Raw genomic sequence first — 15,611 nt, forward strand, 5'->3', positions numbered from 1 at the left:
CCCGGAACCGGCCCCTGCCCCCGCCCCCACTGTTTCCATCACCCCCTTCCCCCCCCCCCACCAGGCCCAAGGCCTCGCTGGGGCAGCTCGCCCACGCCCACCCTCCCGTGGCCCCCGGGGCGGGGGGGGGGGGGGGGGGGTGGCTACAGGAGGACTGGTACCAGCCTGGGCTTTGCAAATGAGGCTCAAGGCCATGGTAGAGAACTCCCGGCCCAAGTAAGGCCTGTGGCCACCCCAACAGCGGGGCCAGGGGAGCCCCACGCAGGGAGTGCCTCTGCCCAGGTGCAGATCCCTCCTACCACCTGAGCTCACCCCTTCCCTGTACAGAGCTGGGGACAAGAGCTGGCCACCTCAATACAGGAGTCCCGGGTCACGCAGGACGGGAAGGGCAGGTGTCCCAGCCCTACCTGGAAATCCAAGGTCGGGGCCCTCGAGGACCGGGGTGGGGGGCACGGGCAAAGGTCTCCCGGCAGGACAGATGTACCGACCCCGAGGGGGACCTGCCCTGCGACCGGGAAGGCAAGACTGGTGGCCCAGGCCCTGGGGTTTCGGCCCTGGCAGGTGGGTAGCAGGTCTGGACAGATGCCCCTCCGTGCGTGGGTGAGGCTCCTGCGTTCTTGGGGAATTGGATGCAGAGTGGGGGCGGCCTAGCCAGCACCACGTTGACCCCCACTGCTGGAGCCTGTTAATGGCTGCTCAACCGTGGCCTCCGGGGGGTCCCATGCCCTCAGACCCCAGTCCCACGGTCCCACCCACCTGTGGGGCCCATATGCAGGGCTCCAGAGCCACCGCCTTAAGGTGACGATGGCCAGTGACATTTCCGCGAGTCCGCGGCCCAAGCACCCGCCCAGTCTGCAGCCCCAGCCGCCCACCCTCTCCGCTGGCTCTCAGGCCCGCGCTGCGTTAAGGGACCAGACGTGCTTTAAAGCAGTTTAGGCTCACGGAGCAACGGAGCAGTAGCTCACAGCCTCCGGCACCGCCCCCCACTCCCCCCAGCCTCCCCGGGTCAACGGACCCCTTAGACGTGGGACCGTTAGCGCTGAGCTGTCGGCGGCCCGGAATCCGTGACGCGCTGGGCCTTACTCTCGGTGCTGTGCACCCCATGTCCCCGCCAGCCGGGGCCACACGGCGCAGCCTCCCCACCGAAGGACCCCCAGGCTCCACCCGTTCATCCCTCGCTCCCACCACCTCCAGCGACCACTGGCCTTGCCCCCACGTCACAGGCCTGCCCTTCCACGTCACCGGCATCACACGGCAGTAACCGCCCGCGTTGGCCTTAGTGACGCGCACGCATCTCGGCTCCCCCACGCCTCCTCTGGATGCACGTCCACGTACTCAAGGGCCCCCTGCTTCCCTGCAAGCTTTGGCAACCGTGAACAATGCCGCCATGAGCACTCACGCGCGGGATCCCGTGTGGACGTGAGGAGCACAGTGCCGGATCCCATGCCGCGACGTTGCTTAGTTTTATAAGAAATGGCCGAGCTGTCTCATGGCTGGTGCCCCGTCCTGCGCTCCCACCAGCCCGAGGGGCGAGTCCCGGCGGCTCTCATCCACCCTCGGGGCCCACGGCGCTGCGGGCAGTCCAGGTGTCCGCGTCCTGACCCGGCCCCGTGGGGTCTTGTTTGTGGGCTCCTTCCCAGATGACATATGCTGTGCAGCATCTTTCCATACGCTCGGTCGCCAAAATATACAAACAACTCTTAAAATTCACCAATAAAACAAAAAAAGAGGCAAAAGCTTGAAATAGACACTCACCAAAGAAGGTGCACAGATGGCACAGCCGCTTTGGGAGGCAGGCTGGGCAGCTTCCTGCGATGCGGAAGCACCGGATAAACCAGCACGAATCACCCCGAAACACTCGACGGAAGCCACATCCCCTGGGGTTCTCCTGGTGTGTATGTTTTGAATTATGGATTCAGATTCTTTACTAGGATTCTTCAGATTTACTATCTCCTCTTTAATAAGTTGTATTTTTCCAGGAATTGTGCATTTAGTCTACATTTTCAAGTTTATTGGCATAAAACAGCTCCGAACACCTTGAGATCTTTGAACGTCTGTAGGAGCCCAGCAGGCCTGCTCTCACTCCTGATCCTGGTTCTGTGCTCTCTCTCTCTCTCTCTCTCTCTCTCTCTCTCTCTAAATCATCAGCCTCATCAGGGGTTTATCAGTTTTATTATTTTTTTAAAAACCGGATTCTGGCCCTATTTGTTCCTTCCACTGCATTATTTTTCCTGCCCCGTCTGGTTTTGCTCCTGACTCTCCTCTTCCTTCTGCTTCCCCTGGACTCGGTTTGTCGCCCCTTCCTCAGCTGGGGGCATCCGCGGGCCACCCCCCCCCCCCACCGTGTTCATCTCCCAGACTGTGTGCAGTGTTCGCATAATTTCAAAATCTTTTCTCATTTTCATTTTCTCATTTTCAGAAGCCATGCGGCTTCTTCTTTGAACAAGGAGTGACTCGGAATCATGTTTCTTTCTTTTTTTTTTTTTTTTCGGAATCATGTTTCTTAATTTTCAGACACAAGGAAGGTTTTTAATTTCCTTTCGTTTTTATTTCACCGTAATTTTCAATCCTCTGAAGTCTTGCAGAGACTCGGTTGCGTGATCCCATGTAGCATCGATTTCTACACCTGCGTGCGTGTGAACACGCGGTTCCTCCTGCGGTTGCTGGGTGCGCGCATGTCTGTTAAGTCAAGTCTGTTAGTCGAGTGGCCAAGTCCGTGTCCTCACTGACCGTCCGTCTGCCCCGTCAAGTTCCGAGACGTGTGTCTACAATCCTCTACTACAACTAGGGATCTGTCTTCTACACGTCTGCCCGCTCTCCTTCCGCGCTATAGAGCGCACCGTCAGGCGCCCACCGCGGGTGTGGCCCGAGCGCCCATCAGGAAGGCCGGCAGCGCTCGGGGGGCTTGTCCCCGGGGGCGCGCAGCTCGGGGCCCCCGCGCACGTTCTGCAGGACCTCAGCAAGGGAGAACATGCAGAAGGAGATCTCCTCGTAGGAGACCCTGGCCCCACTCTCATACAGACAAGCAAAGGTCAGGGCTCCCTTGGGGGTGCGCCCGACGGACGCCAGGTCAGAGTAGCCACTGGGGCCCTCGTAGATCACCCAGGGCTCCGTCCAGCTGTGGGGGTCCAGGGGGGAGCGGCTCAGGCGGATTCCCATGTGGAGCCGAGCCCTGCGCCCCGCCGGGTGGGAATACAGCAGCCAAGTGGGGCTCTGAGACAGGGTGGCTGGGGGCCCTGGGAGCTTCGGGGTCCGGGCCTTCCTGGGGTCCCTGAGCCCAGGCCCTGGGCCAGGCTCCTCAGGGCCGTCCCTGCACCCCTCCATCCTGCTGAGCCCCTGGTCCCCTTGGGGGTCTCTGGTGCCCTCCTTTGACGGCTGCTGGACTCCGGGACAGAGGCATGGGGCCTGGGGGTGGTTTCTGGCACCCGCTGACCGTCCCTCACCCCTTGGCCCGCTGGAGAGAGGGGCAGGAAAGCCCAGGACGCTGCCCTGGCAGCCCCGGGCGGTCTCAGCCAGGGCGGGCACGAGCTCCCCGGGCAGGAAGGAGGTGCCCCCGTCTGCACTGAGCGCCTGCACGCGGCTGCCCAGGGGGCTCCGGGCGTTGCAGTAGAGGACGCTGCCGGCCTGCCCGCCGTCCACCACGGCCAGCTGGCACTCGCCGGAGCGGAGGTTGGGCACGAGGCCTCCGCGGTGCCAGGTGCGTCCGTGGTCGTCGCTATAGAAGGTGAAGGCGTGGGGGCTGGTCCTGCAGATCCTGCCGAAGCACTCCCGCCGGTCCACGCGGTACGTGTAGGCTGGCACCAGCAGGCGGCCTGAGGGCAGCTGGATGCCGTGGCCCGGGCCCACAGCGAACGTGGCCCAGTCTGCAGGCAGAGGGGCGGCTGGTTATCCCAGCAAGGGGACAGCCGCGGCCCCAGCCACGTATGGTCACCCTGGGGGTTGGGGAGGATCCAGAGCCAGGGCCTCAGATTAGGGGACAGCTCCTGAGGAAGTCACCACTGACCGGGCCCCCTCATCCGCTCTGCTGCCCAGTCTGCACCCCCCAGGGCTGGACAAGCCTCTCTCCACCATTAGCAGGAGCAGGGAGCCCGGGAAGGCCACTCGGCCAGGTTCTCAGCTGGGAGCAGACAGCCAGTCCCTGAGCGGGGACACACAGGCTCCGTCGAATGATCACCGTGGGGGGGCCTGAGCCCCAGAGAGCAGGCGGGTCGCTGTGTCCTGTCCGGGCCTCAGAGCCCACCACACCCCTGGGCTCAGATCCCACCTACAGGGCCAGCGACCCCTCAGAGGGCCCTGGGCGGTCAGGCCCGAGGGGAGGGCGCAGCAGGAAAGCAGGGAAAGCTTCAGGGCCAGGCCGCGTGCCCAGTCCCGCACCCCCGCTGCGGTTCGCAGGCAGAGGGACAGTGTGAAGGAGGGACCTGGCCGCGGGGTTTGGGTGCTGAGAGCGAGGGACCTCGGCGCTCAGGCTCGCGAGATGGCCTGGTCCGCCCGGCCCAGCGGGGTCACCCACGCCCCGTTACAGGCCCCGCGGTCCCGCGCAGAAACGCAGTGGGGGGCCCTGGGGCTTGGGGCCCAGGAGGCAGGACGTGTGGTGCCCTCCCCGCCCCTGCACCTCACACGCCCCTCCCCGGCTCGGCCCCGTCCCCCGCCCCCTTCACAGCCCCACTACCCTGCTCGGCCCCGCCCCCCTCGCACCTCACCCCCCCCCCCCGCTCAGCCCCGCCCCCCGCCTCCCTGCACCTCATACCCCGACCTTCCTGCTCGGCCCCGCCCCCCTCGCACCTCACCCCCCCACCCCGCTCAGCCCCGCCCCCCGCCTCCCTGCACCTCATACCACCCACCTTCCTGCTCGGCCCCGCCCCCCTCGCACCTCACCACCCCCCCCCCCCCCCCGCTCAGCCCCGCCCCCCGCCTCCCTGCACCTCATACCCCGACCTTCCTGCTCGGCCCCGCCCCCCTCGCACCTCACCACCCCCCCCCCCGCTCAGCCCCGCCCCCCCGCCTCCCTGCACCTCATACACCCCACCTTCCTGCTCGGCCCCGCCCCCCTCGCACCTCCCCCCCCCCCCCCCGCTCAGCCCCGCCCCCCGCCTCCCTGCACCTCATACCCCCACCTTCCTGCTCGGCCCCGCCCCTCTCCGCCCCTCCCCGGCTCGGCCCCGCCCCCCTCCCCTCCCCCCCCCCCCCCCCCCCCCGCGCACCTCACACCCCCCCTCACCCCCGCACCCCTGCCTCCCCGCCCCTCACACCCCCACCTACCCTGCTCGGCGCCGCCCACCGCCTCCTCCGTGAGGTCCCTGGCGGCGCCCCAGCTGCGCCCCGCGTCCCGGCTGGTCACGCAGCAGAGGCGAGCGGCGTTCCTGCCCGCGGCGATCTGCGCGGCCTCGGGCGTGCGGCCCCGCACCGCGATGAAGAAGAGGAAGACGGTGGCGGTGCGGGCGTCGTGCACCGGGCAGGGGTTCATGGAGCGGTGCTCCTCCAGGGCCGCCGTCGCCAGCACGCGCGCGGCGCCCCACTGCGCGGACACGGGGGGGGGGGGCAGGGCGTGCGGCCTCAGTTTACCTGCGCGCGGCGGTGCCCCGCCCCCGCCCCGCCCCCTGGTCGCCCCGGCCCCTGGTCGCCCCGCCCCGCCCCCTGGTCGCCCGGCCCCGCCCACGCCCGCCCCCGGTCGCCCCGCCCCCGGCCCCGCCCCGCCCCCTGGTCACGCCCACAACCCGCCCCCTGGTCGCCGGCCCCGCCCACGCCCCGCCCCCGAGCGCCGGCCCCGCCCCGCCCCGCCCCCCGTCCGCCCGCCGCTCACCCGCACGGAGCCCCCGGCCAGCGTCCCGCTCCGCTGCACCAGGCGGTGGGCGTGGGCGTCGTCGGGGCTGAGCCGCTGCTCCGCGAAGGCCAGCAGGGCGGGCGCGGGGGGCACGGGCAGCAGCGCGGGCACCCGGTAGGTCAGGCCGCTCCTCTCGCGCCGGAACAGCACGGTCCGCTCCGGGACGCGCGGGGCCCCCATGCTCTGCGCGCCCCGAGCCCCGGGGTCAGCGGGGGCGCCCCCGCCCGCCTGCGCCCGCCCGAGACTGCCCTGCAGGTGCACCCCCCGAGCCTCCCTGGGCCCGCCCCCCAGAGCCCGGTCCCCGCCCCCGCCCCTGCGCCCCTGAGGCCCGCAGGCACCCTGCCTCCTCTCCGCCTGTCCTGGGAGTAGAGCCCGGCCTGGGCCCCTGACTCTGCGCACCCTCCACCCTCGGCCCGGGACGCCCGCCCAGCAGGGGGCTGGCCACGTGGACGGTCGGGGCCCACACCGGTCGGGTTTCCCCAAAGAGCACCCCAGGCCACAGGGTGCAAGGGCAGGGAGACCCGACCCGCTGGGCGCCCGGCTCACTCTGTCCGACAGGCGCTTCTGGGAGATGCCCTCCCGCCCCCGCACCCCACCCCACCCCTCCCAGATCCGGGGTTGTGGGGTTCCAGGAGTGGCCCAGGAGAGTTGGGGAGGGGCCTTGCTGAAGCCAAGAGAGGGGTGCCCTGGGTCTCCTGAAGAGAAGGGGCCTGAAGTCCAGGTCCTAGCAGGACATCCGTGGGGGTAGGGGACCCGCCACCCTGCCCCTTGGGCTTCTGAGCAAAGCGGGGATGTGGGGGGCGAACGGTGAGGTCCAGCAGAACAACCCCACCCACGGGGTGCCCCAGGTGCCTCCCACATGGGCCTCGAGGGAGCTAGAGGCAGCACAGGCTAGAGGAGCAGTGAGAGTGACCCCAAGGAGGCCTTGGACGTCACCACCCTGCTGTCCTGCCCTGTCCTGGGGAAGGGGGACCAGGCCAGCTCTAGTCTGGGCGCTGGGGGTTCCACTGGGAAAGAGCTGCTCCCATACTATAGGAGGAGGAGGCGCAGCCCACAGCCGAGGCTGCAGCCAAGACCCCTCAGTGTCTGACCCCCCCTGTGTCTGAGCCCCCAGCCTCTGAGCCCCCCAGCATCCAAACCCCCCTGTGTCTGAGCCCCCCAGGGCTGAATCCTGCAGCCGAGCCCGCAGCTGGGCACAGAGACAGGAAGCCAAGCTGGGGAAGGCGGGCTGAGCCTGGGGGTTCCCGCAGTGCAGGCTAACCTGGGGGTAGGCAGAGAGGAGCCAACCCTCTAGGCATTGGGGGGGGGTCGCCCCAGCTGGAAGCCACCAGGATGTTAGCATGGCCCCATAAGGCCCTCCTTGCCGCTGTCCAGGCCTCTCTTCCACAGCCCAGCACCCTGAACCCTGGCTGGGCTCCTGCTCCCCCTAACCACCTGTCAGGGCTCCCGTCCTTCAGAGGTCGGGAGGTTGCCTCACTGCTGCTGGGAGTGTGCTCCCAGGGAACCCCACGAAGGGACACACGGGGCAGGGGTGTGCACCTGGGGTCTGCAGTCCCCGCTGGGGCCCTTCCTCCCATGTGCACAGCAGCTGGGAGGCTGGCCCTGGCCCCGGAGGGACGTGAGTGAAGGCGCGTGGTGAGGGAGCCCCGCACAGTCGGGGGCTGCAGATGGCAATAGGTGGGGGCACCCGGGCGGGACTCGGGGCAGCCAGGGCCACTGCCACTGGAAGGGACCTGGGACTCAGCACCGAGTCAGATGGCAAGACACCCCACATCACACTCAGGAGCACGGCTCTCAGGACCGGACGGTGCACGTGCAGAAGCCAGCAGGATGGACATGGAATGGGCTGGGGACGGAATGAACACCCCTATACAGCAGTGGCCATGCTAGGACCCACGGGAGGCCACACTGGCTGGCTCAGCCTCCACCCCCGAGGTCCCCCCCATAGGCCCGCACCTCAGGCCCCCTATTCCCAAGGCCACCTGCTCCTGAAGGCCCCCAGTGGGCAGTGCACACTGAGTCCAGCAGATGCCCTGCCAACCTCAGCTCTGCCCCCCACAGCCTCTGGGGCCGTGAGAGCCGCTCCTGTGTCCTGCAAGCCCTGGGCCACCCCCCGGCCTCCAAAGGGTAACTGTGCCCAAGTGCAAAGCAGGTGCAGCTGCCGCGTGTCCCTCCAGGCTGAACAGACACAAGGGGACGTTGTCTCCGCTTGGCTTACTCCACAGGCCCTGAGACCCGCTGGACTCCAGGCACCCCCAGCCCCCCCAGGGAGCCAAGCAGGAGAGATGGAGGCCCACAGACCAGCTGCTCACACTGCCGCCTGCACAGAGCAGGACAGGGCACCCCGGGCCATCCTATGTGGGCCCCGGGTCTCTGCAGAGCCCCAAAGTCCCAGGGCGACCCCCTCAACCTAGGAGGAAGAGTTCTCTTCCTCAGGGGCAGCTGGCCAGGTCTGGCCACATCAGTAGGTTCCAGGGCTTGGTGTGAGCAGGGTAGGATGGCTGTGCCCAACATCCCGCCCTCCAGACAGCTGTCCCCCGACCCCCACCTTCCCATCAGCAGGTCTCCGCCCCCGCCCAGGTCAGGACCCCAGCCTGCTGGGGGTCACTTAAATGCGGGCCTATCTATCAACAGCAAAGGGCTTTGCATATGCGTTTGGCCGTTTGGTGGAGGGGTCCTCCTGACCCTGTCACTTCCGGAAGGGTCTCCAGTCTGGGTGAATGTCCTGGGCCGTGGGGGGGGGGGGCCAGGACTCAGTTACAAACCACAGGCCTGGGGGAGCCGGGCCCCACACTCCTGCAGGCTGGCCGGCCCCCACTTTGACCCGCAGCCCCCCAGCCAGGTCACCCGCCCTCCGTGGCTACCCTGGGGCCCTGCAAGGCACCTGCTGCTCTGACCAGGAAACTGTCCCACAGGGGCACCGTGTGGAGCATCTGGCCGGGCGGCCCTCAGCCCACGAGCGCGCACCGCCCTTGCCCAAGGGCAGCCTGGGGGGACAGAGGAGCCATGAGGGGTTGGGGGCAGGCGAGCAGGGAGGGGACTCACCGGGCTTCGCAGGAAGGCCGTGGAGCTGGCTGCGGGGCAGCTGCAGTTGCTCCTGCTTCTCCAACCCAGTGAGCGCGGCAGGGACAAGGGCTGGCTGTGCGGGGCGGGAGCCGGGGCTGGCGGGGTCCCAGGGCTGCGTCCTGCCAGCGGTGTGGCCCCCAGAGAGGGCGGTGCAGATGGGCACGGCGGGGGCGGGGGGGAGCTCTCTCCGCCTCGCAGTGCCTGGAACTAGGGGCTCACCTCCAACAAGGCTGGGCTGGGACCGCGGGTGCCAAGGGCCGCAGCTGACCGCTGACCCCTGGATCTCTGCTGCCTCCAAGCCTCCTCCAGAGACCTGCCCCTGGAAACCCAAGTGAGCACTCGTGACCCTCCCAGCACGGCTCGGACACCCAGGACGCAGGCCCCTTGGGTTCTCACTGGGCTTCAGCCCCGTGTCCATGTGAGGTGACCGGCTCAGACTTGGAGGGGACAGCCCCCACCCTAGCACCCGTGACCTGGTTAGGACTCCCACCAGCTGGGCCCTTTCACCAGTGACCGTGTCCAGGTGACTGCCGCCCGGGGGCCTCAGGGGGGCCCTCAGCAGCCCAGGTGTGGGTGAAGGGGTTCTCTGGAGGGCCGTCCTGCTCAGGCTCCCTGTGCCCCACCCGTACCCCCTTGACCTGCCCTCTGATAGCAGGACCACGGGACAGACCTGACCTGGACCGCCTACCCGCGTGCACCCGCTGACCTCCCTCCCACATTCTTCCTGAAGCTCTTCTTTCCGGCTGGTCTCTTAACTCAGGCAAAGACCCGGCAGGTGCGGCATCCCGGGACGGACATTGAAACTGGCCTCCCTGCCCCCCGCAATAATCTCGGCCCGAAGGAAGGGCTCTGGGGGTCCAACCACCCGGACCTGCAGGAGCCGCACCCCCGACTCACTGTGCAGATGGACCACAAGGCACAGGCGACTGCACAGTCGCCGTGACCTCGTATAACACTAAGACCCCTGCCCTGGGAGGACACGAGCCGCACGGACATCACACACGACAACTACGTTTCGACAGGTTTCCTTAAGGCACACGCGTGACTTTACGCCTCTACAGACAATGACAAGGCTCCCCTTCCCGAATAGTCCTCCTGACCCTACATAAAAGGAACCCATCCACCCTGGCTCGGGAGTTGGGACAAGGTATTCCCCTCGATCCCCTTACTGGCTGCAACCCAAGCTTCCTTTGGAGACCGCCTGCCCACCCACCTGCTCAGGTCCTCGGGAGACCTGAGGAGGGGAGCAAGGAAACCCCCAGGTCAGCGCCCCGGGCCACCCGTGCCCAGATGCAAGCCCGAGCTGTGCTGTGGACGGGAAGGGGGAGACAGGGATGTGGGACAGTGCATGTCCTCACTCTGGGCAGCCCACTGAGGCCCTGGGGGAGGGCACAGTGACCCTCCTCTGGGGGTTCGGCGGCCTCCAAGGGGACACCTTGCCAAGGGCAGCGGGCAACCGTAGCCTGACCCCCCAGGACCTGCGAGTCCACCTGAACCCATAGAGACTCCTTAGGAAACTGGCTTTCTCGCCCCGCAACACATGTGGGTGCTCCTCCCCTGGCACACAACCCCCAGTGTCCATCCGGAGGGGCTCAGGACCCGGGTTCTGGTAGCCGGTGCTAAATGACCCTCTCCTAACCACAGCTGGCCCCCTGGGTCCCAAAGTCACTCGGCGACTGGGCTGTCCCTCGCTCCCTCCCACCTCGGGCCAGGACAGCTCTTCCCACGCCCGCGTCCTGCCCCTGGGCTTTCACCTTTGCACACCGACCACGTCTCTTGGCCGTTTGGTCTGGACCCCAGGGTCTCCACATCAGACACGACCCCCCACCTCCCAGGGCCTCACCCAAACCGTCTCCCTTCCTCTGTGCCCGGTGTCCAGGCCTCCCGCTGCGTCCCCCAGCCGCCGTACGGCCCGTGCAGGGGTCCCTCCAGGACTGCGGGAGGAGGCGGCCCACACACCGGCCTCATTCCCTCTGCTCGGGGACTTGGGGTTTGGCTTTGCTTGTTTTACGTTGTTAACACCGAGGAATGCTTGAACGACAAACACTTCACCATTTGAAAAGCTTTTATTCATAGATGCTCCCAAAAATACTCAAAAAAATTTTAAGTACACTCGTAATGATCTTTCCTGTCCACTCATGTAGGGGAGCGCGCGGCTCCTCCTAGGCCCCCATCCCCTCTCCTCTACAGACACAAGAGAGAGCTGGGCGCTCTGTTTTGGTTTTTTTGCTTGCGACAAACGACATTCTATTAGTTTGAGGCTGTACCGTCCGTGCTGAGGGGACAGGAGCACGTGGCCGCCCCGCCGCGTGTCCGCAGACAACACAGCCGCGCCCCTCTACGCGGAGCCCTCAGCCGGCCCGATGCTGGAAGCTCGGAGCTCTATCCCCTCCACCTGCTCACCCCCCCGCGCCCCCACCACCACCCTGATAAATGTTTGCATGAGACACCAGCCGTTTTAAATGTGGAGATTTCACAGGAAAACCTGTATTTCCAGCTTCTCTTGACAAATCAGAAGGTCCGCCTCCTGGGCTTCCTCCATGGCAGGGGCCCCTGCCCCCCGCAGCCACCTGTCATTGCCAAGGCCTGGGTGTCCCTCCGTCCGGCTGCTGAAGGGAGTCCGTGCCGGAATCCGTGCCCCGGGGCTTCCCTAGGTGCGGGAGACTCGGGTGTTTGCATGGATTTCCCGGCTGTTTGCCGACGCGCCTCCCTCCAACCATGTGCCCTTTACAGTGTAACAATACCCCGAATTTCCTTCTGCGGAGACAAAACCAGTTTACATTCCTGCCAACCAGAGGCAAAAGCAAATACCCTCGATTCCGACCGCACCTCCGAGTTCCTGCCCCGCGTGCGTCTGGGATCCGAGCCACGTCTGTGCCGCGGGGAGGGGGCAGTGTGTGCCCTGGGCTGGCGGCTGGTGGCAGCGGGCACATGGGTGCCGCTTTCCCGGAACCCGTGGAGCCTGCCCAATGCTCCAGGCGCTGAGTGTGACTGGGGTCTCTCTGTGGTTTCTTCCCCGTAAAGCCTCATTGCCTTTCAGGGACGTGGCGGCCCCCGGTCTCCCTGCCGTGCTGACCCTCGGGGTCACAGACGAGGGATCCTGGGGTTCCGTGGCTCCCCGTCCCTGTGCGGGGCTGGGGAAGCGGTGCTCGGTGTCCAGTGTCCTCTTACTCGCAACATCTCAGCAGTGTGTCCTCTAATCGCACTGAAAACTCATTCCTCCTACATCTGCCTCCATGAACCTGGGAGCTGCTGCCTGTTCTGACCGCCGGGCTGGCCCTGAGGGGTGCGGCCAGGGCCCCACACGGTCCCTGCCATCCCGCGGGAGGAAAGGCACCCCGGGCGCCTGGCAGATGGGCCGGGCTGAGCCTCTGTTTCTTGGGCACTGAAGGCACCCGGCATCTCTCGGGACCCAGGGTCTACAGCACCCATGGGCACCCCTGCCGGCTCTCACCCCTGGGCTGCCAGGCAGCCAGGACCGCGTCCCGCTGGGCAGGAGCCCCCCAGTCCCTCCCCACCATTGACAAACAGGGACAGCCTCCAGTGTGTCTCCGGGACGACGGCGGGCGTGAGCCATGGGCGACAGTCCCGCAGGCCAGACGTTTCCTCCTGCGCCGGACATCCCGGGGGGGCCATCCCAACAGGGCGCTGGGCTCTGACCAGAAGCAGTTTTCACATTTCTCAACCGAAACCCAATCTTCAGTCGCAAAGAAGCCGCTGACAGCCAGAGACGGGAAGCTGGACGTTCCGGATACCTGTGGCCTCCTGCCAGCTTCCAGGCGCTGCCTGCGGGCAGGAGCTGCCCGGCGTCTGCGACCAGCGCCACAGCCCACGGCCCGCAGACCCCGGGAGCTGCCGTGGGCTCCTCGGAGGCCCCCCCGGCCCTGCTGCCCAAGCCCTCTGGATTCCCTGGGTGGGGTCCCTCTGATGGCCAAGGTGCCCGTGTGTGTTCTTCCATCAACATGTGATTAAGTACCACTCCCTTTCCCACCTGCTGAGACCGCCCCACCTGACGCACCAGGTCATCCCCACAGGCTGGGTGTGCCCACCGCCCTGGACCAGGCCCCCATGGCGGAGGCGCCTCCAAGGAGATGGATCACGGGTGGGTGCCTCCATGGGGGTCTCCGCCCGGCCAGCCACTGCCCCGGCAGCCCCCCACCATGAGCCGGTGTCTCTGGGATGACGGGAGTGATGCCGGGACGGGGGCCCTGTCCCCGGTGCTGTCCCTCTACTGGGGGAAGGGGATCTTCTTGCGGGGCTTGTTGGGGAACTGCAGGGCGTACAGGTGGGCCATGTACTGGAGCTCAGGCATGACCATCCTGCGACACACCTGCTGCGTCTGGTTGTCCAGGTCCGGCCGGAGGTTGTAGCCCAGGATGTTGGCGTCACCCGACTGGTAGGGGTGCAGCCGGGGGTCGGTGATCTGTGTCTTGTTCTTGGCCACGCCGTCCTGCAGGCACTGCGTCATGAGCTCCTGCCGCCGCGCCCGCAGCCGGGCCACTTCGGAGCGCAGGCGCTGTGGCCCCAGCTCGGCCTGCACGCGCGCCCAGAACGTGCGGTTGAAGTGCTGGTACAGGCGCCAGTCCAGGGCGCACCAGCGCTTGGCACGCTCCTGGGCCTCGGGCGTCAGGCGGGTCACACTGCGCTGGCTGCGCGAGTTGAGGCGGAAGGCCACCACGTCGTCCAGCTGCCAGCGCAGCAGGTGCCGCAGCAGCACCATGGACTCGTCGAAGTGCTCGGCGATGAGCACCAGCTGGAAGCGCTTCTCCACGTCGGCCAGGCGTGCGCGCACATAGCCCTCCTCGGCCGGCGCGTTGTTGTCGAAGCCCAGGTCGAACCACATGTTGTTCCTGGCGTGGGCGTTGTGCAGGCCCCCTTTCTGGTTGTAGTAGGTCCGCGGCGAGGCCAGGAAGGCGTCCAGGGTCTGCACGTTCCTGAACGCGGGGACGTAGCCCCTGTAGTAGATGAAGGAAGACTCCAGCTGGAACACGGGGTTTCTCAGGATGGAGAAGTAGAACGTGTCGTTGGGCATGATTTTCTGCACCTGTTTGGAAACACGATGGGAAGGGCTGGTGGCTGGTGGGTCCCTCGGGCGCCCAGGCAGGGGCTGTTCTCCTCTCCCCGCACGGCCCGCTCCCGCCGCCAGTGTCCAGAAGGTCCCAAAACACTTGAAGTGGGCCCCACCCCCCTTCTCCCCACCCAGCCTTAGGGAGGCAGGTCAGGGACACCTCCCCCAGGAAGTGACCTCTACCCTGAGACCCCAGTGACCCAGAGGAGGAGCTGTGAGGGGTGTGCCCTCAAGGGGGACCATGTGCAAAGGCCCTGAGGAGGAAGAGGTGGGGGGGGGGCGGTTGGGGAAGCAGGCGTCCAGAGACGCAGATGGAGAGAGCGCAGGCCAGCAGGGTGCCCCCTGCGCTTCCAGGAGCAAATTGGGGCAGCTGTCAGGGGAGGGAGCAGGGTGTGCAGCTACCCCTGCGCCCACGGGAGGCTCTGGTGGGGTCTGCACGACAGTGTCTAGACCACGACCACCCCCCCACGGTCATTCCTCAGAGGTACAAAGTGCCCCCTCCTCCACTCCCCCCCATTTCCCCGCCCCACAGCCCCACAGTTCCCCGCACCTCGGGCAGGTTGAACCTCAGGTGGTTGCACATGATGTTAAAACGCCGCTGCAGGCCGGGCTTCGAGCCCCCCCAGCCCTCCACATAGCGAGCCAGGAAGAGCCAGGGGTACCCCAGGTGGAAGCTCTTGCCTGCGGGCAGCGCCACCGACAGGTTGTGCGTCTCCGCGAAGCGGAAGAGGATGTTGAGCACCGTGCTGCTGGCCGTCTTGTGCGTCTTGAGGAACATGACATTGATGATGGGCGGCCCCTCGGCCCGGCCCCCGAGCAGGCTGGGAGGGGAGGACAGCATGGCCACGGTCAACCAGGGAGGGTCCACGGACGCCCCAGCCACGGGGACCCCAAGCCACCTTCCGTCACCACCCCTTCCCTAATCTGAGATCCTCTAATCCACACTTTTCCTACCAGTGACTCCCAAGCTCCGCACCCCAGCCTCAGGCCATCGCTGTGCTTCCATCCACCAGGAGGCCCCCAGCCCTGTGGCCCCCCAGGTCCCACTGGCACAGACCTGGTGGCTCCCTGAGTGGCTGCAGCATCCATCCCCCCTCATGCCACAGGTTGGGCCCCTGGGCCCCTGCAGCCCCTCTGGCCCCCAACCTCCTGTCTGGTCCTCAGGGCGCCCAGCACAGCTCTGGTCCTGTGGCCTGGACGGCACATTCAGCGCTTCTGGCCTGACCTTCATGCCTGTACCGACCAACCTGACACCAGGGCCAGTGTGGACGCTGGTGCCCACTCTCGTGACCCCAGGATGGCACCCACCTTGCTATGACTCCCACCTGAGCAGCAGGCCCCCTTCCTGCCCCAGTGCCAGTCCAGTAAGGATCCAGAGGCCTGTGCCAGCCTGGGTAAGAAGGGGGACCACCGGAGGGACCCAGGGACCTGTGGCACCCCGGGAGATCCAACCCAAGAGGTGGAGGGATGGAGAGAAGAACCCTGGAGCCACAAGACCTCCTGGCGGCTGAGCCAAAGCACAGGGCCTAGGGGGCCATCCGTGGACCCTGGGCCTCACATAGGATGAACCACCGGCAGGCGGGGAGCAGAGCTCTGGACCTTTCCAGACCTGCCATGGACCCCAGCCCTGCCTCCTGGCACCTGCTCACCCTCTGC

At 66.7% G+C, this 15,611-nt stretch overlaps 2 protein-coding genes across 2 annotated transcripts in view; both read right to left on the reverse strand.

Moving 5' to 3' along the window:
- Positions 1-2,526: 2,526 nt before the first annotated feature.
- NEU4 (neuraminidase 4) lies at positions 2,527-8,924 on the reverse strand. Its single transcript, XM_041767284.1, has 4 exons — positions 8,867-8,924; positions 5,801-6,004; positions 5,260-5,515; positions 2,527-3,863 (listed from the first exon to the last, which is right to left on the reverse strand). Exons 2-4 carry the CDS (start codon positions 5,999-6,001, stop codon positions 2,878-2,880), a joined length of 1,443 nt encoding a protein of 480 aa, XP_041623218.1. The 5' UTR covers positions 6,002-6,004; positions 8,867-8,924; the 3' UTR covers positions 2,527-2,877.
- A 2,010-nt stretch (positions 8,925-10,934) lies between these two features.
- Positions 10,935-15,611, reverse strand: part of GAL3ST2 (galactose-3-O-sulfotransferase 2) — a 12,835-nt gene continuing 8,158 nt past the window's right edge. Inside the window, exons 3-4 of the mRNA XM_041764794.1 lie at positions 14,506-14,776; positions 10,935-13,931 (exon numbers count right to left, since the gene is read on the reverse strand). Of these exons, the coding sequence (XP_041620728.1) occupies positions 13,116-13,931; positions 14,506-14,776 (1,087 nt within the window). The 3' untranslated portion in view covers positions 10,935-13,115. The remainder of the gene's footprint in view (positions 13,932-14,505; positions 14,777-15,611) is intronic.

Source organism: Vulpes lagopus, chromosome 8, assembly GCF_018345385.1.
Source record: "Vulpes lagopus strain Blue_001 chromosome 8, ASM1834538v1, whole genome shotgun sequence".
Classification (NCBI taxonomy): Eukaryota; Metazoa; Chordata; class Mammalia; order Carnivora; family Canidae; genus Vulpes; species Vulpes lagopus.

Excerpts from the sequence above, each read along its gene's own strand:
- NEU4 (XM_041767284.1), bottom strand. The coding sequence starts at position 6,001 with ATGGGGGCCCCGCGCGTCCCGGAGCGGACCGTGCTGTTCCGGCGCGAG. Across the intron at positions 5,516-5,800 it reads TGGCCGGGGGCTCCGTGCGG|TGGGGCGCCGCGCGCGTGCT; the intron begins GTGAGCGGCGGG and ends GTGTCCGCGCAG. Across the intron at positions 3,864-5,259 it reads GGTGGGCGGCGCCGAGCAGG|ACTGGGCCACGTTCGCTGTG; the intron begins GTAGGTGGGGGT and ends CTCTGCCTGCAG.